At 41.6% G+C, this 26,436-nt stretch overlaps 2 protein-coding genes across 13 annotated transcripts in view; one reads left to right on the forward strand and one right to left on the reverse strand.

Moving 5' to 3' along the window:
* The window catches only part of OSBPL1A (oxysterol binding protein like 1A), a 162,891-nt gene that overhangs the window by 59,690 nt on the left and 76,765 nt on the right, over positions 1-26,436 (forward strand). For 2 of the 8 annotated variants that reach the window (XM_083748232.1, XM_083748233.1), the window contains exons 1-2: positions 17,066-17,154; positions 18,985-19,130. The exons of 1 other annotated variant lie outside the window; for it this stretch is intronic. In XM_083748232.1, coding sequence (XP_083604358.1) covers positions 19,061-19,130 — 70 coding nt within the window. In that variant the 5' untranslated portion in view covers positions 17,066-17,154; positions 18,985-19,060. Of the gene's footprint in view, positions 1-16,961; positions 17,037-17,065; positions 17,155-18,984; positions 19,131-22,126; positions 22,338-26,436 lie in introns of those variants that run through there. 5 more of the 8 variants (XM_083748234.1, XM_083748237.1, XM_083748235.1 and 2 more) reach the window with 3 other exon arrangements.
* On the reverse strand, positions 1,786-17,036 carry IMPACT (impact RWD domain protein). Of its 5 annotated transcripts, none has more exons than XM_083748291.1 (11): positions 16,923-17,036; positions 16,105-16,233; positions 14,910-14,962; positions 14,388-14,450; positions 13,465-13,550; positions 10,966-11,094; positions 9,870-9,964; positions 6,397-6,470; positions 6,040-6,130; positions 3,492-3,626; positions 1,786-2,150 (listed from the first exon to the last, which is right to left on the reverse strand). In XM_083748291.1, the coding sequence occupies exons 1-11, from the start codon at positions 16,956-16,958 to the stop codon at positions 2,088-2,090; spliced, it is 954 nt and encodes a 317-aa protein (XP_083604417.1). In that variant the 5' UTR covers positions 16,959-17,036; the 3' UTR covers positions 1,786-2,087. The 5 variants fall into 5 exon arrangements, with proteins under 5 accessions (XP_083604417.1, XP_083604415.1, XP_083604416.1 ...); XM_083748289.1 differs by having other exon boundaries at positions 10,966-11,097; XM_083748290.1 differs by lacking the exon at positions 16,923-17,036 and adding an exon at positions 16,745-16,883.

The following is a 26,436-nucleotide window of genomic DNA, read 5'->3' on the forward strand; positions in this document are numbered from 1 at the left end:
TTGCGAACATCTTTTGGAAGCCAAACGTCCAACGCAGCTTACGCAGCTTCCAATTGAGTGCAGGAAACTCCTGCAGCCAATGAGAAGCTGCACCTTGGTTTTTGAACGGTTCCTGGAGTCGAACGGACTCCCGGAACGGATGAAGTTCGACAGCAAAGGTACAGTGGTACCTCGGGTTAAATACGCTTCAGGTTACAGACTCCGCTAACCCAGAAATAATACCTTGAGTTAAGAACTTTGCTTCAGGATGAGAACAGAAATCATGCTCCGGCGGTGCAGCGGCAGCAGGAGGCCCCATTAGCTAAAGTGGTCTTCAGGTTAAGAACAGTTTCAGGTTAAGAACGGACCTCCGGAACGAATTAAGTGCTTAACCCAAGGTACCACTGTACTACTATACAGTTAAACATTCCTACTTCTCTGAGTAATAGGGTTTCGGTTTTGGCTCTCCAAAGCAAGCAAAGAGCCTTTTAGAAGCCCTCACTCTCTCCCCAATGCCAAGACTCGCTTTTGCAAACCCCATATCCAACTCGTCTTTCCTACTAGCTACATTCCTACTATAAACTGTTTCTCTGACCATACCCAACCACTTGCAGAGCACCAAACCAAGACCCCACACTACAGACAAGACTGATTACTGATGACAAGGGCTGTTTCCTTAATAGCAATCAGGAGCAATAGGTGATGTTGGCAGCCAGGACAATATTTCCAATTTATAGAAGTATTATAATTCCAGAACTGAACTGTTTCATAACCTATTTTGTAGGTACTATGTGTTTCCTCAATTTTAACCAGTATTGACTCTGTCAATAGTCGACCACAAAAAAAAGCTTTTGCAAAGAACTATAAGAGTAGGTTTATTTCATTCAGTGTCAAGAGTAAAAATAAAAATCCAAGAACTTTTAATGCATTTTTATAATGGAGTTACTGTCAGAAGCGATTTTATACTTTTGTAGTTGATGGATATCAAGTTCGCTTTTCTTTGATTTTGGTAAAGATGCCATAAATAAAAACCTAATCTAATCCATTCAATACAACTGTGCCCATGACATTTTACAGAACTGGATCGCAAATTGAAAAAAAAACAAATAAGACTAATAAATTCAGAGTAAAAGAGTTTGCCAAGCGCATGAACTTGACGTCCCATACTATCAACTTAGCGTCTCAGGTGTGTAGACAACCAAACAGCAATTTCCACTTGCAGACCTACAATCCACAAGAACCGAGTTCAATCTTTTATGAAGAAACTATAAGAAGCATTAAAATTGCCTCACAGTTCTATTTCAATATGAAATCCATTTACAATCATCACAGTAGTGAGCAAGCTATTCAAATGAGATTTTTTTTTTAAATCCCCAAGATTGCAAATCAATTAAAACATATGATTCAGCTAGCATTAAGCACTTTTACATACCATTGTTCCAATGTCCCCACCGTGGAAGGATGTGTGGAGCCAGAATTGGCCTCCACAGTCACTTACGGACTCATTGTTAAAACCGTGTTTATGGAAGACAATCTTACTTGGCTACGAGTGATCACCAAAGAAGAAATGTTATGTATTACTTCAGGTGAACCTCACTTATAAGAGCTAGTTTGATGGCCAGACTATAGCATAGAAATTTGCCAGTAAGAAAAACTGGGAACTGAAAATACGGTACAAACCAGAACTTGACAGTAGGCTGAAGCTTCATTTTTCAAAGGTGTTTAAGATTCCTACTTGGTGCAATGAATTCTTCCTTCCATATGTTAACAGAAACCCTTCCCCAGAAGTGAAAGATAAGACAGGGAAACTCTGAATTTCCTCATTTAATTGTTCTTAACAAATTAAGTAACTGAATACAGAAGAAATCTCATTTGTTTAAGGCCTTGGTTTCTGAGCAGCTGAGGCACTGAACAAACTGAAAACATTTTCTGGGGCTGCTACTGAGTTCTGTTACTATGAAATATTTCTTTTTACTCCAAAATAGTTCCATGTCTTCGAGATAAAACATTTAGGATTACAAAAAATCCTTTCACTATCTGAATGACTGGTGTTTTAACTGCATACATACAGGGGAAAGATATATGCGATTTTGCAAACTGAATTAATGTTACATTTTCTTCTTGTCCTTCCTTATTCTTTTGTTCTTCCCCAGCTGCTTAGATAAATTTTCCTAGAGAGAGGAGGAAAAAAATCAAAATGAGCACTACTTATTTCTTACTTTGCATAAGCCGCTGTGCTTTTCTGCACTGGTAGGATACTTGCAAGGTTAATGATCTACAATTAATACTTTGTTTAGTTTTATATTTTCCTGATTCACTGAATGGATTTTCCTGATTCACCGAATGGATTCTGAAAAGATTTATACTTGTATCATTAAGATTATTTCTGAATAGAAAAAGTTGTCTGCAAAATGATGCTCCATTCATAACCATTGGAGACGTTACAGAACAGATTCCATTTCAACTTTTTGCCGTTAGGCTTTATATAGGAACTGTTTTCTCCTAGGTATGAGTGACAGACAATACAACTGGAGCTCTTTCTTGCCACCTTTGGGGCTTTCTGCACAGAAAACAGGCACTACATTAACAACATATCGTAAATAAATTACACTGTACTTTCCATGGCACACTGGTGTTGTTTCTGATTAATATAATTTTTAAAAGAGTAATGTTTAGACTATTATGCTTCATTTACCCCCTCTTTTAGATGACCATGATCAATAATACTATTGTATAACCCACTGAATCATAAAACACCACATGCTTTTTTCAGAGCAGGTGGCGTTTTAGGGCTCTGAAAGATTTTAAGTATTGGATGCATTCCAAAAAACTTAGCAACTGGTACAAAAGACGGTTGATTTCAGATGAACATGAAGTTTTTACAGGTTTTATACCCTGTTTACAGAATTACCTTCAACACAGGATAGAAATTAGCCTCCTAAAATTTCAAGACCCTCTGTCACTTTCTATAGCCTTTACCTTTAAAATTCTCCATCTCTCTACCACTGCCCACCTAATCTCCTCCTATTACATGTCTTAGCTTTGCCATGTTTCATGCTGCTACTTGATCTTTCTCTCTCTGTCTTCAGTGCTCATCTGCCAACTCCTTTCCTTCTTTCCTTTTGCCACAGAAATCATGCACATCAAGCAGAAAAGGAAGCAAGACCGAAAAGTGGCCTTCAGCCACTCACAGGCATGCACCTCTGACTTTATTCCATTGTTTCCTTCTCAGAGCCAGTCCCACGCTGAAGTTGTGGGGAGGTGAAGGAGAAAACTGTCAGTCTGGGGATTGGGCATGAGAAATAACATTCGCCAAAACACCACCTTTTCCTTGAAAAAGCTTTCTCACCAAACTACTTTTAAACTTGGAAAAAAATTTAAATAGTAGTTTTCTTATGCAACAGGTAAATAGAAAAATTCAGTTACGTGCGCATGCCATTTTAGAGTGTGTCTATGTGTGTGGCATTTCAGCAGCCAGTTAACAGAAGCCATCAATATTAGGGTAGACTTACAGGGGACTTGGTGTAGTTCTGTTCCACAAGTATATTTCTGGCACAATTGTTGATGTGTTTAAAACGATCTGGTCCTAGCAGGATACCACCATACCAGCGGGACACCACCACCAGAACATTGCGGACATCCAGGATCTGTATAAAAACACTTGTCCATTAACATCTGGAAGATGAGCTGTGTGACTTGTGTCTGCCTGGATGGGCTTTCCTGTATACAATGAGTGCATGTCATTGTTGATGCCACTCTCTGGAATATTTCTAGAAATAAACATTGCCCCCCCCCCTTTTTTTAAAGCACAAGCCAACTCCGTCTCCCCTTGCCCAAAATTCTTTAATAAGAAAAGCTGACATTGGTCCAGAAAATCAAATTCTGCACTGGTACATCAACAATTTAGGCATATCCAGCATATACTTAATAAATTCAGCATCTGACTGTTAACTACTCTCGCTATTGGGGAAGAAGTACAGCAGGGAGAGGAGAGCTATTGTAAATGAAATGTAGAGGTGTGCAGGAGTGGAGGCAGCAGCGCCACCTGCCGGACCCCAGACCTTCCATTCAGCGAAGGCTAAAATCACTACAGTGATATCTCGGGTTAAGTTACTTAATTCGTTCTGGAGGTCCGTTCTCAACCTGAAACTATTCTTAACCTGAAGCACCACTTTAGCTAATGGGACCTCCTGCTGCCGCCGTGCTGCCGGAGCACGATTTCTGTTCTCATCCTGAAGCAAAGTTCTTAACCCGAGGTAATATTTCTGGGTTAGTGGAGTCTGTAACCTGAAGCATATGTAACCTGAAGTGTATGTAACCCGAGGTACCACTGTACAGGGAAAAAATCCAGCAGGTGAAGCTCTTCTGGCCATGATCTGTAAACAGGGGTATTGCGAGGGCGTTTAGCTGAGTTTTAGGAGGATGCCCAGTGTGCTATCTCACAATGTACGTAGGACCAAGAGACATGGATGGAGAGGAAGCTGCTGCAGTGACCTGCAACACCTGTGCCCTGTGTGTCTTCCTGACTGAGAACGCGCAACACTACGCCTGCAGCAAGAGCAAGCTGGAAGAGAAGCTATAGCAACCTGAAGCCTCTTAGAGACCAGATATTAGATAAGGCTGGAGCATGATGGACTCATGGAATGCTGGACACAATCTTTCACCTGCCCGTTGCATGTATCTAGTTTTTAAATACAGACATAAGGCTGATCAGCATGCAGAAACTAATTCATGCTCTTGGACCAGATTAGGACCATGACCTATGCTTTCAATTATCTCCATTGTAGGATCCACAAAGATTCTTTAAAAGTTTTGTTGTTTTCACCAACATATACAAACAGTAAAGAATTCATGATAGCAAATAAGTAAAAGAAGAGAATACTTTCCTCCCATCATTTAGCCAAGTAGGTTCTTCCCAAGGGTGCTCTCTGACAGGGAGTCAGTTTTTGAACCATTGCTCAAAAAAACGCACACCAAATCTCTAGGAAGTAGTTGCTGAATGCTTTAAGTCCCAGATATTTTAAAACCACACTGGGATTTTCCAAAAACCAAATTCTGTCACAGACATGAAATTCCAAGTGTTCAAAACTGTAAGACATGAACAGGTCACGTTGTCTGCATCTCCCTTAGGAGGAGATCTACTACAGTAAAAAGAAATAGCACACTGACAAAGATGGTGGTCCTCGTTTGTTTCAGACACAATTCATAGCAATTTCTTTTGTAATAAATCCCAGTTGCATGGCTACTCTTTTCACTCTTGAAAGGCGGAGTGCTATTAAGGCTTTTCGGGGCTCCCATGCCTTTAAATGAAGCGCTTGTAATTTACAGGTTCAAGCAATTTTTTTGCCATCTATTGATTACATTGGGGGGATTAGTGACTAATCTCCCCTTGAGTAGCCTCCCTGAGAATTGCCCTGCGTCAATTTCCTTTTCCCACAGGGGAGGCTGATTACTTATTTCCTTCTTTTTTTTAATAGAAAGCTAGCAATTTAATTTTTTAAAAAAACGTACTTGATTCTTCTACTGTTTTAATCTGCTATGGCCTGGCACACGAGGAGGATAAAGAACTTTTCAGCAGGTGCAGAGTTTATGGTTAATTATGGTTTGATGTGACGTATAAACTGGGCTTCTATGTGATGTGATGTCACCATATTTTGAAACACTCAAGTCCCGTCAGCCAGTGATATGGGCATGGAATCTCACTGCACCATAATGTAAATGTAATGTAAAGGAAACAGGGGAAATTAGGCACAGACTGCCATTTTCAGTGTTTCTGTCTCTAGTATCTTTCTGCGGATCTTGTAATTCTACACCTAGAAACTGAAATTTCCACTAAATAGTACCTAGATGGTAGGATGTTTTTATTACTTTACAGTATTTCCATCATTTAACTCCCATGTGTAAAAATACTCAAATAATGCTTTCTAGTCATTATCTATCAGCTATCTAATCTATCTATCTATCTACACTCAATACAGATTTGTAGAATAAACTTTATTTTAGAACTACAATCCAAACACTAGGGAGGGGATTCTCCAATTACCAATTGGTTCCTTTTACCTGCATGAGATGGAGAAGACGTCCACCTGCGGCTGTTTCACCGTCATCTTCACAATCCTGTAAGAAAGTCTGCTTGTCTTCACAGTATATCCTAAAAGCAAAAAGTGAAACAAAAAGTGTCAAGTAGCAAAGCAAACATCCTGACATGTTTGCTGCTTATCCCATAATACATATCTCAACAATATTGTTTATGGGGCTCTTGCTTTTATTCAAACGCCTTAAAATCTATCATAACCAACTGTAGTTACACTGTATGACAGTGCGAGAGAGTTTTGATGCTATTAAGGTAACAATCAAGGCAGATGTTTCTCTCGTTCATCCCTCTGAAATAATTGCCACTGAAAATTGGCTACTCACCTGTATGCGTATATATTGTGAGTAGCACTGGCTATTTTCTTATTCTTGTACAACTCAGCAAGAACATTTTTCACCTATGAAGGAAAAAAAAGGTTTTTTTCTCCCAACGTATAAATGCTTATATGCTTCACTTTTAAGGTTTTGCAAACAAGGTTTATTCTCTGTGGTTACTACTAAAACATTTCAATTAAATTAAATTAAATGCAACAGTGGTGCAGACTGAAATATGGCGTCCATACTTCTGGTACAAGAAATTATTCATTTGCGTAAGTACGTTTCCTTGGCAGTAAATTCCACTGGATGCAGTGGTGTATACGTCTGTGCAAATGTGCCCAGGACAATAGCCTGCAAGTGTAAAATTTAAGACAGCCTTTGCCAACCTGGTGCCCTCAAGATGTTTGTACTACAATGCCTATCAGTCAGCATGGCCAATAGAATGACAGGAATTGTAGTTCAAAATATCTGGTGGACGCAAGGTTGGCAAAGGCTAATTTAAGATTTGGTGTAATGGTAAAATGCACCCAGTACCACCTGAGATAGTGATGCTCAAGGAAGTTAATGTGTTAACTACAAAACTCCAAAGACCATGAGTGCAATGAAGGTCTTTCCAAGACAACCAAGGGTGCCCCAGAGTACAACTTCAGCTACATGGACTGTTAGGGCTTACAAGGAACATGGACTGGGATGGGGGAAGAAAAGAAAGGAACAGGTTACAGATCGACAGAAGGGCTGATTCTTTGGGTTAGCATTTTTTTTACCATTGCCCAGCCTCCATGTTTGTCTGTAGTACCTTCTATCCCTTTCCTTTGGATGAAAGAGTCTGGAACTTGGACTGTATCACCAATGTCCTTAGTTCTGATATAACTATACATATTTTAAAAGGCACTTTGAGAATGGCTGAAAAACGTGATGCAAACATAAGCTGAGATCCCACATTTCCTTCTCTAGACAGAGCAGAACTCATGGGAAATGAGGGAGTCCATGAACGGAAGATGCACTTGGGATTCAAGCCATTGTCAAAATTTTAAATGAAGAGTGCGGATGGAGTAAAGAGAAGAAGGTGAAGATGAAGGATATAGCAAACTGTTGTGGAAGGAAAGCACTAGAGAAAGATCGACCTGCAGCTCTTAGCCTTGGGGAAAGTTTTGTATGCTTAGAAACGTGAGCAGCCAGCCAGGTACAGAGGGCCAGTCTTGTACATTTGGCAAGGCATGTGAGGAGGTGAAAAATGGGGCCCTTGATATCTTATTAAAGCAAAACACTACTGATCAGATGCCAGAGAAGATGCACTGCCTGATCTAGAAAGTCACAAGGGGCTCTTTGTGTTAGAAAATAAAATATGAAGCGGTAGAAATAACATCAACAGGCCTTTACAGATCAAGACATCAAAGGCTGCTTCTGGGGGTTGGCACCCCAGACCCACACACCATCTTCCTGTTTGAGCTCTATGTCACTCTGTGTAGCCTGTAAAGCCTTTTTCTCACTCAGAAACTTAAATCAACAGGATCAACAGTATGTGGATTAAAACAACAACACACACTGGTTTGCTTTTTTGCCCAATAGGTTACAGAATCTATTGTGTTAATCTGTGGAAATAATCAAGATTCCTCCAATACCCCTTTTACACATTTAATCTTTGTCTGCACTGTAGGCCCTAAGAGCTCAATAAAGAATTAGATGGTAATTTATTAGTTGTCCTTTCCCCCCATATCTCCTTAAACGTAGTTATCTATTGTTCTGTCTTATCAGATGGCTCATGTTTCCCTGTACTAGATAAACCCTGTGATGAAAAAACTGTTTTAATAAACAATGCATAATTAATACCACTTTAAGCAAAACATTATTAAAGCTGTGAGAGCTTGAGAAAACATGCCTGGCAAGCAAATTGCTTTTAATTCAAAAGGAGAGAAAAAAAGTCATCTCTCTAGAGTTATCAAAATACATCTCCAATATTTATCTTTGCAGTATTCCCATTATTTCACAGCAAATTCACTTACTATGCTGGAGAGAGGAAAAAAACTGATATAGCATACCTCAAGACACAGTTCACAGTATCTGCAAAGAGAATTTTGCTTTGAAAACAGTTTCCCAAATCATATATTTCCCTTTCTAAGGGGAAAAATGCACCAAAGGAGGGCAATGTAAATAACTAACTGTGCTAATAATCAACCAGCAATTCTAGAACAGTTTCCACCACCACCACGCAAATGGGACTGAGCAGGCACAGTCTGGTATGTGTGCATTAATAGTGCATTCCTATAACTATCTACTCAGGAGTATGTCCCACTGAGGCCAGTGGGCTATACTCCAAACTCTAGTGGTGCAGAAATGAAACTTCTGACAAATTTGCAAAACTAAGCAGGGTTTCAAGTTGGATGGTGGACCACATGTTGAGATGCCTGCATTGCAGGGGGCTGGACTAGATAACTGTCAGGTCCCTTGAAACTTCAGGCACCACAGTTATTCATGTCAGCAGAGGGGAACAGCCTAGGAAACAGGAGGTGTTTGCACTGCACCAAATCCCACTACAGTTGCTCACAGATGTATTTCCCTCAAGTAATTTATTTGCAGAGGCATAAAGCTGGCCAAGGGACGTGGGTGGCACTGTGGTCTAAACCACTGAGCCTCTTAGGCTTGCCGATCAGAAGGTTGGCGGTTTGAATCCCCGCGACGGGGTGAGCTCCCGTTCCTCGGTCCCAGCTCCTGCCAACCTAACAGTTCGAAAGCACGCCAAAAAGTGCAAGAAGATAAATAGGTACTGCTCCAGCGGGAAGGTAAACGGCATTTCCATGCACTGCTCTGGTTTCGGTGTTCTGTTGTGCTAGAAACAGCTTGTCATGCTGGCCACATGACCCAGAAAAACTGTCTGCGGACAAACGCTGGCTCCCTCAACCTGTAAAGCGAGATGAGCGCTGCAACCCCATAGTCGTTCGCAACTGGACTTAACTGTCAGGGGTCCCTTAAAGCTGGCCACTGTTGATACTTTGGTCTTATGCTTTTCAAATAAAAGCTTTCACGGAATAGATAATGCCTGTAGGACTCTGTAAGTTATCCCAGAGCTGAGGATAACATGTGCTATTTCTGTGCAACCCACTGCTCAGTTTCAAGCCAGATATACAACCCTATTGATTCAAAAGGTTACCACTCATCTTTTCTTATCTGATTATCTTGAATCCAAATTACTGCACACCTCTTTTTTTACAAATATCCTGGATCCAAAAGGCTACCACGCATCTTTCAAGATGATCCTGAATCTAAATTCCTCAGGCCATTCATTTTAATCTGGATAGCAATATTTAAGCCAATAAAACCCTCTGGAATGGATGACAGAGATCTGTATTTTGCAGAAGAAAACATATTTGTGGTGTCTGTGTTAAGCAAATAAGAACATATACATACATGCTTAGAAATGTATACTTATAACCTAGAGAGGAGGAGACTGAAAGGCCTGTCAGAAAGCAGATTTTACTAACCTGTTTGGGGCTCACAACAGGTGCTAAATGTGCCTGGAAAGTGCTTCTTCGGTCTGTAATTGGGTTTCCATGATAAATAGGAGGCAGCTCTTCATCTGCAAATTTAAGAATTTAGGTTTTGTGCAAAGGTGGGCTACTGTACCTTCTCTCCAACTAATTCAGAATGGCCCTGCTAAACTCATCTCTCCCTCCGTCTCCTACGATCACAAGCCTCATTCTTCTCTTTTAAATCCTTTACACTGATTTCTTTGCTTGCCTTCCATCAACTTTTAAAGCTTTCCTTCTCTACAGCTTGCTACAAGTTTACTATGGGTTAAAAACTGCAAACAAAACGCTGCCTCAAACCAGGAAGAAAGTCGGGGAATAGCTGTGCGTGAGCAGAGCAGAGCACATGAACGAAAGGCTCACTTCATGCTCATGTACGCAACACATGCATCTCTTACCAATATTTATAAAGCGCAAGATATAGTGGGGGGAAATCTCCATGCCAGACTCTTCTAATCATATAGCATAATCTCACCTAGGATCACACTCCTGTCTCTTCTGCACCATGCCATTTGCTAAGCCATTCACTGTACCAACAATAACTTCCCTATTGATCCCTTCACAATTGTGGTAAGGGGGTCCACACATAGAAAGCAGTGTGAGAGCTATGGCATTTTCTGATCCCACCTCTGATGTCCATGTGCTGAGTGAGGTGGATATCTGAGGAGGGAAGGTTCTGGAAAGAATGATCAAGGTTCCAGTTCCCACAGAGATCTGCGCATGTAGTCTTCCCTAGCTCAGACGCCCATGTCTAACATGCAGAAGTTGGAGGCAAGCCTTAGGGAATCAGTCCCTTTGTAAATGTTCTCCCCTTCACAAAGGCATCAGTTCCTCTTCTTATTTTGCCAGACCCACTTTTTAATCAAAAGATCAGACAATACAGTGCAGATACCTAACACAAAGTCACAGGAAGGCAAAGGGATTTGCAGCAGTGCTTTCACATGGCTTGGCTACACTTCACGAGCGCCATTTCATATATATATATATATATATATTTAATAGACACAAAAGTAAGAGTGGAAACATAACTAAACAGTAATAGCTACTCTACCTGCTTGGCTTTCTGACAGATCAAAATTCAGAGTTACAGCTGCACATTCCCGGAGGGGTTGATACTCCAGTGAAAAATTCTCTTCATACTCCAGATCAGTTTCTTCTGTAATTTTTTTAACATCTGGTCCTACTGGTATAAAAGCAATACCTGCTTTAAAAGGCTTTCTTGACAGTTCAAACTATTTTAAGTGATTGGTAGCATCTGTGAGGAAGTTAGTGGTACAATTACATTTGCAAGTGGCACTTCTTAAGAAACACATATAACACATACTTTGAAAAATAAATAAAAAGGATGCATTGGTCATTCAGAGGGCAGAGCAAATTATTAATTGTAACTGTCAGAACCACATGTAAAGTACAGTGGTACCTCGGGTTAAGTACTTAATTCGTTCCGGAGGTCCGTTCTTAACCTGAAACTGTTCTTAACCTGAAGCACCACTTTAGCTAATGGGGCCTCCTGCTGCCGCCGCGCTGCCGGAGCACGATTTCTGTTCTCATCCTGAAGCAAAGTTCTTAACCCAGGGTAATATTTCTGGGTTAGCGGAGTCTGTAACCTGAAGCGCCTGTAACCTGAAGCGTATGTAACCCGAGGTATCACTGTATTATAAAATATTTTGGACCCACTACTAGGAATACCTACATGTGCAATTGTCACATAACAACCTACAGACAGGTTGCATTATTTTTCTGACATCCAAGTGTCCCCATATCAGAAAAAAGGAAAATGCATGAAGTGACACTCACACGTCGTATTTTTCAGAGTTTAAAAGAAATGCAAGGGTAAATTTTGCATGTGCAGATTTAGAGAAGAGACAAATCATAGCAAGTATTACACAGATCTTGCCATCTAACTTCTGTGCATTTTGAACTTGCAAAAATTACCTCAAGGGATCACAAACATGTGTGCAAACATGGTTCGTATGTCTAAATTTCCCATTCCCGCTATGTGACTCTCGCATATTCAAAAGCCTTGAAAAACGTAGTAAGCGTATCACTTCAGATAAACTCAAGCAAAGTTCAGATGATCACTAGGAAATTTCAGCAATAATCTACAGATGTGGTAAATCAAGGCAAATTATTTGGCATAGATTACTATAACGCCCCTTATTCCACTATATCTCTCAGGATGCTCCAATCATTTTCACCCACATTCTGATTCCTTAGTACAGCACATGACACCAAAACATTATACCACTAGAGGGCAGAGAGAACTACCAAATGCGGGCATGGCCAAATGCAGGTCTGGGTTCAAAAATGCTTTGCAGATGATAGCAGAAAAATATGTGGGTTGCAACATGCAGTTTTCAAAGCCACACCAATAGTTGCCAAAAAAAAAAGTACAGCAGATCACATTAAAGATCCCACCCTGTGTTGTAATCTACCTATTAATTTCCCCAGTAAACGTGACACCCTTCAGGAAGAAACTAAACAAAAACTATCATACTGAAATGTCTCTTATTTATTTGTTGTATCAAGATGATAAAATTGCAATTTGGAGGAATAACAGAAATCCCAGACTGCATCCCTGTATATTCCTACTGTGTTGCTGTTCTGTTGACAGAGAAGCAAGACTTTTGTATGGTGGTTCCCACCCTTGGGAATTCCTTCCTGTTAGAAATCAGTCAGGTTCCATCTCAATTATTTTTTTGGTGTCTATGGAAAACCTTCCTTTCACAACAAGCCTGTTAAGTAGAGATTTTTATTCCCTGTCTGTATCAGCACTGGGCTTGAAAATTGTGTCTATATTGTTTAACCGCTTTTCAATGTTTTGTTGGAAGCAATTGATATATGAAATAAAAATAAATAAATAAATATTCCAGAACCTTAACCCACATACGTTAATTAGTACCATTTCCATTGCATAAATCTTTTTGTATTCCTGGTTTCAGTTCTGCTATCAGATATTTTTAAACACTTACTAAACGGCAGCTGGTATTCCTGCTTTAATAGCACTCTCACTGTTTCTCACTATAGGAGGAATGCTGAAGCCTCCGAGAAGTGGCTAAAAGTGCATTTTTAATAATAATCTACTGATCTATTGGAACTAGATGTAACACTTTGCTTGAAATTGGGTTTTATTGGGGGGGAGGAGGGATATAGAAAGCAGAATTGATCGTTTTCTCAAGCAACTGAAAGTGTCTTAGCCTGCCTCTGGCTTTATTTACGCTGCCTCACATGATCCAGCTGCACTGGGGCCTTACAGTGAACGAAGACAAGACTGTGTAGACTGCCATAGCCCTTCCCATGTCTGATCATAAGGCCTGCATGTACTTCTGGTTATTGGGTCACATGGTGCCCAACAGGCTTTAACACAGCCTTCTCACTTCCCACTTGTGGTTTTTCTACATAGTAATGATCAAAAGTAATCATCTAGGGTTATATGCAGTGCTGTGTGAGCAGAGTTATGTGTGCGCAAGAGGACTTCTCCTTCCTTTCCCCACGTGTTCCCAAAACCTGCTCCGGAGCGTTGCTCAGACTCATTTGTTTAGCACCTTACCTGAATCAGAAGTCTGCGATTTTTCTATCAAAAATTCACGTATCTTCTCCACCCATAGATAAAGGATGCTTTCACCAAGATTCTGTCTGAAAAGCATGATACAACATATACAAATCTACTCTAAAATTACTTTTTTAATGGATAGCATCAAAGAAATCTATATGTTTCAGATGTGGTTTAGGAGCCTTCTTGTGTAAAAATATCCTCTGATACACCACTTTCATTCCAGGGACACAGAGTGGCTCGTTCTTTAGGTTTTGGAAGAGAGCAGTCAGGAAGTGCAAACCTATGCATGCTTCCTCAGAAGTAAGTGCCTCGTGATGTTACACCTTAACACATGGCCTTTGCCTAGCTTTGCTGTAACAGTTGTCTCACCAAAACAGAGTGGACTATTTTATATAAGATCCATAAATCTTCGCTTCCAGCAAAAGGTTATGCTTCATATTGCTTTTTCAACATTGCTGCCATCTGCTGGAATTATGTATAAAACATTTCAGAACAGTATTTGGATTTTTAAAAATATAACCATGACATTTATTATTATTACATTTGTTTGTTTGTTTGTTTGTTATTCATTCATTCCCCGCCTTTTACTCTGACAGGACTCAAGGAGGCTTACAGATAAAACCAAGAATAGCTAAAAACATAGAAAAAAATGATTAAGCATTAACAGAATTCAAGCGCATATATAATCTGAAAACATACAAATAACTGCAATAAAAGCAGAATGCCAGCAGCTATGCTTCTTCCTCATCAGAGCACTCGAAAGTTGTGGCCCTTTTAATACGATTTACAGATACAGCCACGCCCACTCTCCGCTGGTTTGTGAAAACATGGTTTTCACAGAAAGCAGATACTATGCTAGATCCCAGCTTCCCATGCTTCTTTCTATGATTCGTATTCCGACAAACAGTACAACTTACACATAGAGTTCTTCCAGATAATTTGCAAGTTCCGCATATTCCTGTCCAGAAAGCCAAGGAGCACTAGAATAAAAAAGGAACGTACTAGTTTAATATTTGCATCATTTTAAAACCATTTTCTACTTCAAGATACTAAAAACACCTCATCGTGATTATGCTTTGGCAAAATCAAATCATGTTGCAATCCTACTTTCTTCTTCATACTGGGACAGTACACATGTCACAAAATATGATGATAAAAAACAAGGAAGAGACATATTTTCACTTGCTTTCTCCCTTATGTTGCTATAATTTAGAGTTTGCTGAGTTCCTTTAAACCAGGACGATTAGCTGATTTTGGCCAGAGGGCTACATTCCCTGTTGGTCAAATCTCCAAAGCTGAAGTGTGTATGGTCACCACACACTCACTTGCGCCACACAAGCCTGTGTATCACACACAGAGAGTGGTTACATATTATGAAACTAACAGTTTGGAACAAAAGGCACAGAAGCTTTTTTCAAAAAATTTAACATATCACTTACTTAATTTGATAAATAGGTGGTGCTGTTGTAGGATATTCAGGAGGAAGGATCACCTGAAAAGTTTTAAAAGTAGATTAGCCAGAAATTTTCATTCCAAATCTAGCTGGGGATGGGGTGGAGGAGAAATGCAGGACAGTTCCAAAACATTGTTAAGGTATTAAATAACTGGAAACACTAGTACATAAATTCTTATATGACAGTCCTGCACACAAAGTGAGCCTTACTTATGCATAAACATGTACAGAATCAGTATCTTAGGTAGCTTATGGCTCTCCCATAATATACAGATTTTACTTCTCCCATTTTTTCGGCATTATACGTGAGACAGATGCAAACATTAAAGGACAGAACCCACAGAACTATCTTGCCAACATTAAAACATACTTGGAGAAATAAAAATCCTAACCTACAAATAAAGTTTTGCTTTTTTAAAAGTTACAGAACTCTGCAATGACTAATAAAGTAGGATGTGTCTCCCTATATCTGACTGCATCATTTATAAATCAATTGTGTGTTAAAGAATGGTCCTAGTTATTCTTAAGTAGGGCACCAACAGTTTCAAGACAGGGTGGGGTCACATTCCTCACCACATTCCCCAATGCTGCATTGCCAAGCTAGCACTGACTTCTAAAGACTGCATGTTGAGTGTAGTCACCAGCAAGGGAACCCCTGCTCACAAGCAGCACCTTGTGCTTACAGGCTTCACAGGATCGGGACCCCCAATTCTACAGGGTTCCTGACTGTGTGGATGCCCAGTGCAGAAGCAGCTGTGTGTTTGAAGGGATCCCCTTGCAGACAACCAGTTATGGTTCAGTTGTCAAAGGGTGGAGCTGATGCAGAAGAACTTGCCCTGCTCTAAGCTTGAAATCATGAATGCCTTATATATGAATAATGCACAATGAAGGCTAAAGTTAAACCCAAAAGATCTGAGGCCAAGCCACAACCCAGAATTCCTTCATTCTTCAATTTATCTGCATGCTGCTTTTCCACCAAAAGAATCAAGTTCAAAGCAGCTTACAACAACAAAAACAAAACAATACCTCTCAAAATCAACCATTTCAGAATAATGTAATAAAACATTACAGTACATTTACAACGTTACACCTCCTGACAATAGCAAAAGTAGGCTCAAAGATGCCCATCTGAGACACCCAGTTGCAAACTCAACGCCCAGTTATGTTACAGGAAAACCTACCTGCAGACAGAGTCTCCACTTTGGCTTTTCCAGGCAATCACTAATCTGAATGCAGAACACTTTTGCATCTTCATCAATGGTGCACCATTCATCACCATATATAGCAGACAAGGCTTCAATTTCTTCTGTCTGACAGAAAATTATGCAGTAATATTTTATTTATATACTGCTGAACTACAATAATTTCTAAGTAGTGTGCAATAAACTTGGTGCAATGTAAATAAAATTACAAATTCAGAATTCAGTTGTTGGAATAAACAAAGTCTTCAGTAGTCAGCACAGGCTCCCCAACACAGTGGCTGCTTAGGAGCAAGGTGTAACAGAATCGGAACATATGAAGAGCCTGCTAGATCAGGCCAGAGACCCATCTCATCCAGCACCGCTGCCTCGCAGGGCCCAAATCTAGGTGGACTTTAGGAGGCAATCAGAGAAATGCACGAAGGAAGGATTTATAAGCAGCAGCTAATAATGATGGTCGCATGAAGCCTCTGCATACCAGGAGGTGGGAAAGTTTCCTTATGGGCTATCCTGGCAGCATCTATCCGGCCACTACTGAATTCGGTGGAATTGGGTCAGATCCAACGGGATGACGAATATGCTTCAAGGTGATACTAGACTACAATGCCCATCACTCGCTAACCATGCAAGTTGGCGTTGCAGGGCGATGGAGTCCAACCATATCTGGAGCCACATGTGCGCCCCCATCGCATGCAGGCAAAACCCCTTAGGCCAACGCCCCGTTTCCCTGACCTGCCCCCTTCTCCAGGAAGCCGAGCGCGACGCCCCGCCACCAGCCTCCCGCTCCGCAACGCGCTCACTTGTCTCTGGGCCGTTTCCGGGTCACTCGCCGCCATCACGGCGCGGGGAGGCGGAGCTCGCGCGTCCAATCAGCCCAGCGCCCGGGACGCAGAATCAATGCCCCGGAGAAAGAGGTTAGCGCATGTGCGTAAAGGCGAGGTGCAAAAAAACTCCAAAATTTTGGAAGACGTGTGTTGCGGCCTCTCTTAAGAGCCGAGAGTCGGAGGCGCTCGGGTTCTACCTAGGAAATAGGTATGGCTGAAAGGCCACGGGGAAATGCAATATGCAGCAGGAGAAACGCATGAAGACCAAAAAGATGCAAAAATAAGGTGTCTTTTTCAGCTTCCCAGTCGCGGTAAACAACTATTCTGTAATTCAGCAGAAAGTGTTTATAGATTTGGGGGTTCTGTAAAAGGGATTTGGCGTTCAGTAAATGTAAACACAGACTTGAACGCAGTCCCATTGGATCCAACAGAATCTGCTTTTTATTGGTGTTTATGGTAGTAGCTTGCATTGACGATTTTGAAAAGCTAGAACACGGAACCATTGGCCAGCTTACAACGTTGACAGGACTGTGTGGAAACTCTCACTATGAATAAATTCATCAGAATGGGAGTGGTACACATGGCCTCTGCAATTTGCATCATTATGAACTTGAAAGTACAGTTACAATATTGCTTCAGGCCCAGGGGCAAAGCAGATGTGGCAACAACCACAGAAAATGTCCTTACCTGCTTGAACACCTGTGCACATATTCTAGGTGCACCCTGTTATATACATTTAAATGCTTTTACCACATTTGTTGGATTGTTCACATGTAGTCTCCATGCCAAGAACACGTTTACTAATGCTATACAGTATGTGAGTAGACAAGTACAAGTGACAAGTGCATTCAAATGTTCATTTCTGTATAGAACACTTCTATACTAAGCATCGTATCTATGGTTGCCATTAAATCTGCTGCAATACAGCATGTTGAACACTCCCAAGCAGAAATCTATGCCAAACTGAGCCAAGCAGTGGCCCAAAACATTACTGGAAACAATTACAGGGGAGCCATAGAATATGGGTCAAAACAGACATGGTAGTGGCCATAAATAAAGTGCTCACCCAAAAAATACACAAAGATGTCTACCTAGAAGTCATGTGTTCCAACCTACAAGCCATTTTCCCCAGTTGCTAAGTCCCATTCTCATTTCCACTATCTACAGAAGTTGGATATATCTAGACTTAAAGGCTTTTCTGCATTTTTCCTTTGTGTGCTTTTTTTAAATATAAATTTATATGGCTAATTTCGTTGAAAATTCAGGTAATTAAAATAATGATTATCTTATGTTTTGACATTAACCTATGACTTTCTAAAAGAATGACACTGATAGGTCCCTCTAAGGAGGAATGAAAACTACACAATATATGCATATTTTTTGGGGGGGGAGGGGGAATCAAGAGCACTTGCCTTCTCACTTTTTGGTGTAATGCAACAGCAGATGACACATCTACAAGGGGGGGGATAAAAGGCCATGCTAGTCAGGTTAATGATGAAATAGTCTGTGTTTTTTGTGTTAACTTCTTCTAAAATCTGAATATATTCCCATAATAGGCCTTACCGCATAATTTCTTTTGAATGTCTTATTGGCTTGATTTGAGGTAATTGTGTGAGACAAGTAGACCTGCAATCATAGGTTTGTGGCAAAGCAAACTGTGTTCAGTGTCTTAGGATTCATATTGCTGTAGTTATCTGAGCATGAGCAATGCAGTCTTTGGAGATGACTGTTTATTATCATGACGGCTATGTTTTACATGTTTTAACCCTCTTTTTAAGAGTCAGTTCAGATCTTCATGCTTTCTGTTCCCAACACTTCACCATCATTTCCAAATTAGAATGGTTTCATCTCCCCTATGATGAGGTACCCCACTTCTGTGCTGAGAGTACACATATCCTGCCGTAAGGAGACATCATGTACAAGTTAGGAAACAGGAAACGTGAAGCAATCTTGTGCTTCCTATTCCAAATCTCCAAGATTCTAACAGCAAATTCACACAGGAGACTGCGGCTGTATTAACATTTAGTAAACCTTGCAGATCCAAGTGAGAGTACCATTTGTGAAAACTATTCCTCCACGTGGGTGGCTACAATTCTTACAGTGGTGGCAGCTCAATGAATTTCAGATCTCTCTCTGAAGGAACTTGTAATTCTCTGGAGGAGGAAGAGGTCTCAGCCACTCCTTGTGAGTATCCATGATAGCTAAACTCATTTTTGAATGGTAAGAGTTCCATCAGCCCATCCTAAACACATTTTACACATGGATCTTATGCCAGCTGGTGCATCTGATCTCATTTATATAAGCAGTGACTCATTGGTTATTGAAAGTAAAAACAAATCAAGCCAATACGACATTCAAAAGAAATTATGCGGTAAGGCCTATTATGGGAATACATTCAGATTTTAGAAGAAGTGGTTATTGAAAGTAAAAACATCTTATTTTTTAAACTTAATTTGAATTAAGTTTTTAGCATTACAAGGAACATTTATTTAGGATTGTAATATTAAGTATAGGACAGACATGTCTGTGTTGCAAAAGCAACAAGATAGTTGGGCACGATTTTAAGAGACCATGCAGTTAATACAGTATTAAAGAGAAGAATGTTAAAGTATACAGCCTTGCTTAATCAGAACGATGTGATCTATCTACCCCAATATTCTTTATCAAAAAGCACAAGAAATAATTTCCTGATCACGTATTGAACTTCTTAGGTATGGGAATGGAGTCTTGGTCCCGTTATCTTGTTTCTCTTGAAATAAATATCCATCCCTCATTACTTTATCTAATCTCCTTATTAATCTATTATCACCATTGGTGATCATGAACTTTGACGGTGGTAAATTCCATAGACCAAGGCTGTGATTATGTCATTGCAGCAACTTTTATTTGAAAGCTCCTTGATGTTACAGCTTATGCTCTGCCAGCCATTTTTGTAGTTCTGTTGTTTTGTTTACAAACTTCTGTAAGATTATTTCATTGGCTAGACTCCAACCAAAATACAACAGTTGTTCCATTCACTTTTCAAAATGATGTGTAATGTTCTGAGCTATCTCTTTAAGAAAAGAAATGAAGTGTTCACATCCTTCGAAAATTCAGTCCTATACATATTTACATTAAATTAAGCCTTTTAAACTCTATAGGTGTTGCTTCCAAGGAAATGTGGATAGGCTGCATGCTTCACTAACACAGGCTTTCAATTGCCTTGATAGGTAGTTTTGTTTTAATACTGCCCCCTTCTCTGTACCTCCTACTCAAGAAAGTGATAGCTAGAACTCTACATATACAGCACCAGTACCATAAAAACATACATTTTGTATAGTTTTTGTAACATTCAATTTCCCGGTACTTTTTATGTGATGCTATTTCACAATGTTATCACTATATTTTAATAAGAAGAACCAAACACCACTAATAAAAACCGCCCACCTCATTACATCTTCCTTAGCATCTTTCTGGCTTCTAGTTCCTTCGGGTTAAACATGTCTAGTCAAGGAACAACCTACTCTTGACAAATTTTCTCACGCCGCTGTAGCTCCTGGCCTACTTTTGCAGTACATTATCTAATGGGAAATAGAAATTACTTTGTTTCAACACACTGGCACATTATTATAGTCTGTAACTATTAGCAACACTTTACTACAGATCTGTCTGCAGTTTTGGCATTATCACAGCTATTGCAAAATTATTCTCAAGTGCTGAAGGCACAAGTTAACACACTATGAGCTACTGCAGAAAACTGGATGTAGGAATTAGGAGCACATGTATATAACCAGACTGGGATTTATTTCATTCCATGCCACAGGGTCTTCTTCTGACGCAAAGCAAAATACTAGGTAAGAAAATAATTAACATTTAGTGTATATTTTTAAAAGCTTCATGTCAGCAGTTAAACCTGTTTTCCACTGTTCCATTTATTTTTCTAGCATTGCTATAGCTTATCATTCAGTTCATTGTCCTTGTTTAAAAAAAAATGAGCTTTTTCTAAAAGTTTATTGAGAAGCCTGTTTTAATGAGATGCCTCACCTCATTTATAAAGCTCTTATCAAAATCAGATTATGCTATCTATATGAAGATTTTCTCTGCATATTCTCTCCAAAACATCTTGCAGACATTAGTAGAAATGAAATAATAATCTAAAGTATTTATTAATATTGCACAGTAAGGCTTGGGACTGGTCTTGTAAAAGCTTGTCACTGTGGGAAGTGTTTCTCTTCAGTAAATATACATGTGGAAAGTGATTTGGTGCATCAAATCATTCATGCCAAAATAAAACCTGTTTGCCTTTAAGGTGCCACAAAACACTTCGTTTTTGCTTAGCTCTGTAATTCTGCAGGCACTCTTTACACAACTTACTCTTTACTCCAGACCTCAATTTAAGAGTGAGTCTTGCAGTCCAGTTCTATCTCATTGGGTTCAGGGATACCTAACGCTGCATAGCATTGGGCTGCTATCGAGATGCAGTTAGGCTGTAATCCTCTGAGCACTTATTTGCCAGAAGTCCTATTGTACACAATAAGCAATTACAGTTGTGCATTCTGGTCCAGCTATTCAAATCCTTGCAGAACCAAGCCCTGCCATGGGCATAGTCAGGATTTATGTTGGGGTGTGTGCGTGTGTGTGTGCGCGCGCAGGACACCCACCTGTCATCATCCTCTGTCTGGCTCTGGCTTGCAGATTCAGGCTGAAATGTCTCAACAACAGTTGTTTCAAATTACTTTCTTTTCACCCTAAGTGCTCAGAAAAATCTGTCAACATCTTCACTAGGATGTGCCACAACATAATTGAAGTGACCCCAGCGAGTACTGTATTTCAATTTCAAATATTCTGATTATTTCTACTTTTAGTAAGGTATTTTATTTACTTGTTTTAAGGGGGCAGGCTGGGGCAGCTGCTCCCCTGCCTCCCTGCCTAAACCCAAGCCCTTCAAGGTGAGAATGAGGAACCTGTGACCCAGATGTTGCCAGGTAAAACTTCCCTAAATGCTCTGCACCGGCCGCGCTGCCTGAGGCAGGTGGGACTTTGGAGCCTAGTTGCAAAGACGTGTTGCTCTTGTTCACAAGGTGGCAGGAGCACCCGCGGTTCCCTTACTTCCTCGGGGCGGTGGGGTAACAAAACCTGCGGCGTCTAAGGGGTGCCGGTGTCTCAGCGCCGGCCGAGTGCCTCGCGCGCCTCCGCCGCTGGGTGGAGCTTTGCCTCTCCGCTCTCGCCACTGCCTCCCGGGAGCCTCTTATCTTGGCAGGAGGAGGAGGAGCGCGGCCGGGAGGGCCACGCGGTCACGTGCGCGGGAGTGGGAACTACAAGAGAAGCCGAGGGGAGGGGGGGGCGCGGAGCGGACCGCGGCTGGTCGGAAAGGGTTGCGCAGCTGCCGGCCTGGCGCCGCCGCCCGAAGCGGTGAGAGAAAGAGGGGAGGTGGAGAGTGCGCGCACACACGAGGGGAGGGGGGGTGTTGGAGGCGTAGAAAGCGCAAGCCCAAAGAGACCCCCCTCCTCCTTTCCCCCCCTCGCCTCCTTTCCGCGCGCGCGGAGAGCTGAGGAGCTTCCCCCTCACTCTGTGTTTGGGGATGGGAGTTTGCGCCTTCTTCCCAGAACCTGTGAGTGCGCTTTCTGCCTCGCTCGGGGCGTGCTGCCCTGCTTGAACCCCGCTCCCCAGCAGCACCCACCCCCTTGGCTGGCAGCTGCAGCGCGCTTCGGAGTGGCGGGGACCGGGGGTTGCAAGTGGCGAGCGCGCTCCTGCCAAGTGCAAGCGGCGGGGCCGCTCCCTTGGCTGCGCTCTCAGGATGTGCAATAATAGCAGCGCAGGAGGTCCGGGCCGGCTTTGCGCAGAAGTGCGGGTCCTGCTATATAGCAATTGCTCGCGTCTCGGGCGGGGGGCGTTCCTCCACCCTCCCAAAAACCGTCACGTGTGACAAGATGCTTTAATTTTGCGGGTTAAGTTCGCTGCCTTGCGAACTCGAAAGTTCAGAGGAGCCAACAAGCCTTTATCTCTTTTTGGATTGGACCGCTGAAAAAGTGGCAGCATAGCATGAGGGATTTTAGTACCTGAAGCCTGTCGCATCTTAGGAGGAGCTTTACTTGCTGGGCTCGGTTTTTTTGTCAGAGAAAAAGATATGGGGGGGGGGACATAGGAGGTTGCAAACCCATCAGAATTTCGTTTCCTGCTTTTTGCTAAGGTGTTGGTCATTCATGGTGCGATGAAGTGCCTTTAGTACACGTGTTACTCATCATAGATATGCATACACTAGTATCTTAAGGTTCTGTGTGTATGTTCAGTCCTAGAATATGGAGTTTTATTCATATCTCTCCTTAAGGTAGTTTATCCTGCATTGCATGGGGTTGAAATAGATGACCCTTGGAATTCCCTCCAACTGCACAATTCTGTGATTTTATTATTTTATGATAACTATAATAATCAAACCTCTGAGCATATGGAAGGAAGTACAGTGGTACCTCGGGTTAAGTACTTAATTCGTTCCAAAGGTCCGTTCTTAACCTGAAACCGCTCTTAACCTGAAGCACCACTTTAGCTAATGGGGCCTCCTGCTGCCGGAGCACAATTTCTATTCTCATCCTGAAGCAAAGTTCTTAACCCGAGGAATTATTTCTGGGTTAGCGGAGTCTGTAACCTGAAGTGTATGTAACCCGAGGTACCACTGTAGTTGTAACATGAAGTCATCACAGAAACTATTATGATGGATGTGCAGTTGAACATGATAATTAACCAATGTGTATTTAAAATTAAAATGGAAGCCCATTTATACAGTGACTGAACACACATATTTTCAGACATCCGCACAGGACTTTTTGGCTCTTGTGTTTTTTGTGTGTATGGTTAAATGTAAGATAGGGAGTGAGAAGACTTTCAAACAGATGGAGTATTCTAACCAGTGTCTTATCTTCTTTTTAACCTAAATTGGCATTGTAACTTGTTTTGTTTTTCTCTGGAGCAAGTATAATGTAGTTTGTTTTTAAATGTTTTATTAAAATATTTCTTGGGTAGCAAGGGTACATATAGTTTGTTAGTTTTGAGATAATAGGGTCCTTTCTACAAGTCAGTTAGATTCAGTGATGTAGTTGATAGCTGTGGTCTTACTCAAGTTGGTCACTGCAAGGAAACTGTTAAAGCATTTAAAGTTGACAATATTCAAGTCAAATCTTTAGGATTCTGCTAAAATAGCTAAACTCTAAATTTGGACCACATTCTAGCTTCCTGCAATGCATTGACTTTTTTGTTAGGTTATGATTCCTAGGATATTCAAAATAACCTACACAGAACATTTGTGCTACTGAGTGTAGATGTGTACAACAAGCTAAAGTTTTGATCTTTTAAGTCATAGTTTAAATAAGACCAATAACATGCAGGTTTACTCTCTTGACATAGCCAGAATTAAATACCCATATTAATTAAATATCCCTACCTTATATCTATGTTAGTTGTCATATAGTTATGAGAATGATGTCCTCAGTTCTGGAGAGGATTTTATTACTATTCATTACAAGAATTGATCGATTTTCCATTACTTTAACAGAAATGCAAACTTTATTGTTTGCACCACAAAACCCATCTTATTTAGCTTACAGAAACTGCATTCACAACCTTTCACTATCTGTAAATCTTAATTTCCTTAGGTATGCTGTTTCCCAAAATGGGAATGGACATAGAATTTTAGAAAACTTAAAATGCAGATGAAAAATTAGTACAACTCACTATAACAAAGTCTAACTTATCTGGCCTTAAGAAAGCCTTAAGAAAGCCTTTAGGCTTTCAAATTTCAGCGGTGCACTGTGCAACACTAAAATTTGGCAAACCCCGCCCCCCCGCGCTCTGTTGTATAGCATAGTTTTGGCACCCCCTGCAGTGAGTAACCCAGTGCAACCACACCAGTCGTGCTGCTCTAAAACCACCTCTTATTCAGTGGGTGCAATAAATAAATCATGCAACAGGGATTTCAGGGCACTGTTATTAGCAAGATCAGCGTTTTGTGTTATCGTGCCCATCACTGAGGAGTGAGGCCATTGTACAGAGTGCATTCTGTTCCTTGATCCTTATGGAGACTGTGTAACATTGCATGGAACAGGAACATAGGCGCCGACTCCATGGGGCCTGAGGGGGCCCGAGCCCCCTCAAAAATTTGTTTGGGGGGGCTCAGCCCCCCCAATAATTTAAGAAAATTATTACCGTAAACTTCGCTCTATAACACGCAGATTTAAGGGGAAATGTCTGTACGTGTTATTGAGCGAATGTGTGGTCCCTGGAGCCGGAGCACGGGGCAAAAATAAGATCGGGCGGTAGGGCGGAAGCTGCTGCTTTCCTGCATTCTGCCTCAGGGTCTTACTGCCCTCCCGCTTCTGTTGCTGCGTTTGCTCAAACTCAACAAAGAGCAGGGAATCCCCTGCCCTCCTGGCAAGCAGAGGGTTAAGGAAAGGATCGAGTCCTTCCTTCTAATTCTATGCTAGTCACACTGCGTGCAGGCTCCAGCCCACCACCTCCTCCTCTCCGTGCTCTAGGGACTCGCAGGTGGGGGAGAGAGAGAGAGGGCTGGCTTGGGGGGGGGGACTTTTGCCTTCCTTTCCTCCCCCCCACCCCGTTAAACTCCTCCCCTGCATTCTTAGCCAGCTGCTTCTCCGCACACCCCTCTTGTCCCTTCCTTCCACATGGATCCTCAGGATTTTTGCATTGGGTCACCCCAAATTCACCATCAGATGACATTACATGTCCATGGCTACAGTCTGTACCAAAAAAATCACGCACCCACTGTTGCCTGGGGCTGCAATGGTGCAAAAACGTGGTTACAAAGCATGGATCCACAGGATCTTTGCACTGGGTCACACCAAATTCACCAGATAACCACACCAAATTCATCAGATAACATAGCATGTCCATGGCTACAGCCTGCACGAAAAAAATCACGCACCCACTGTGGCCTGGGGCCACAATGGTGCAAAAACGTGGTTACAAAGCACGGATCCACATGGATCCTCAGGATTTTTGCATTGGGTCACCCCAAATTCACCATCAGATCACATAGCATGTTCATGGCTACATCTTGCACCAAAAAAATCACGCACCCACTGTTGCCTAGGGTCACAGTGGTGCAAAAACTTGGTTACAAAGTACGGATCCACATGGATCCTCAGGATCTTTGCATTAGGTAAAGGTAAAGGTACCCCTGCCCGTATGGGCCAGTCTTGACAGACTCTGGGGTTGTGCGCCCATCTCACTTAAGAGGCCAGGGGCCAGCGCTGTCCGGAGAAACTTCCGGGTCACGTGGCCAGCGTGACATCGCTGCTCTGGCGAGCCAGAGCCGCACACGGAAACGCCGTTTACCTTCCCGCTGGTAAGCGGTCCCTATTTATCTACTTGCACCCAGAGGTGCTTTCGAACTGCTAGGTTGGCAGGCGCTGGGACCGAGCAGCGGGAGCCAATGCAAAGACCCAATCTTTGCATTGGGTCACCCCAAATTCACCATCAGATCACATAGCATGTCCATGGC

The sequence above is a fragment of the Podarcis gaigeae genome (assembly GCF_964106915.1).
Source record: "Podarcis gaigeae genome assembly, chromosome: 7".
Classification (NCBI taxonomy): domain Eukaryota; kingdom Metazoa; phylum Chordata; class Lepidosauria; order Squamata; family Lacertidae; genus Podarcis; species Podarcis gaigeae.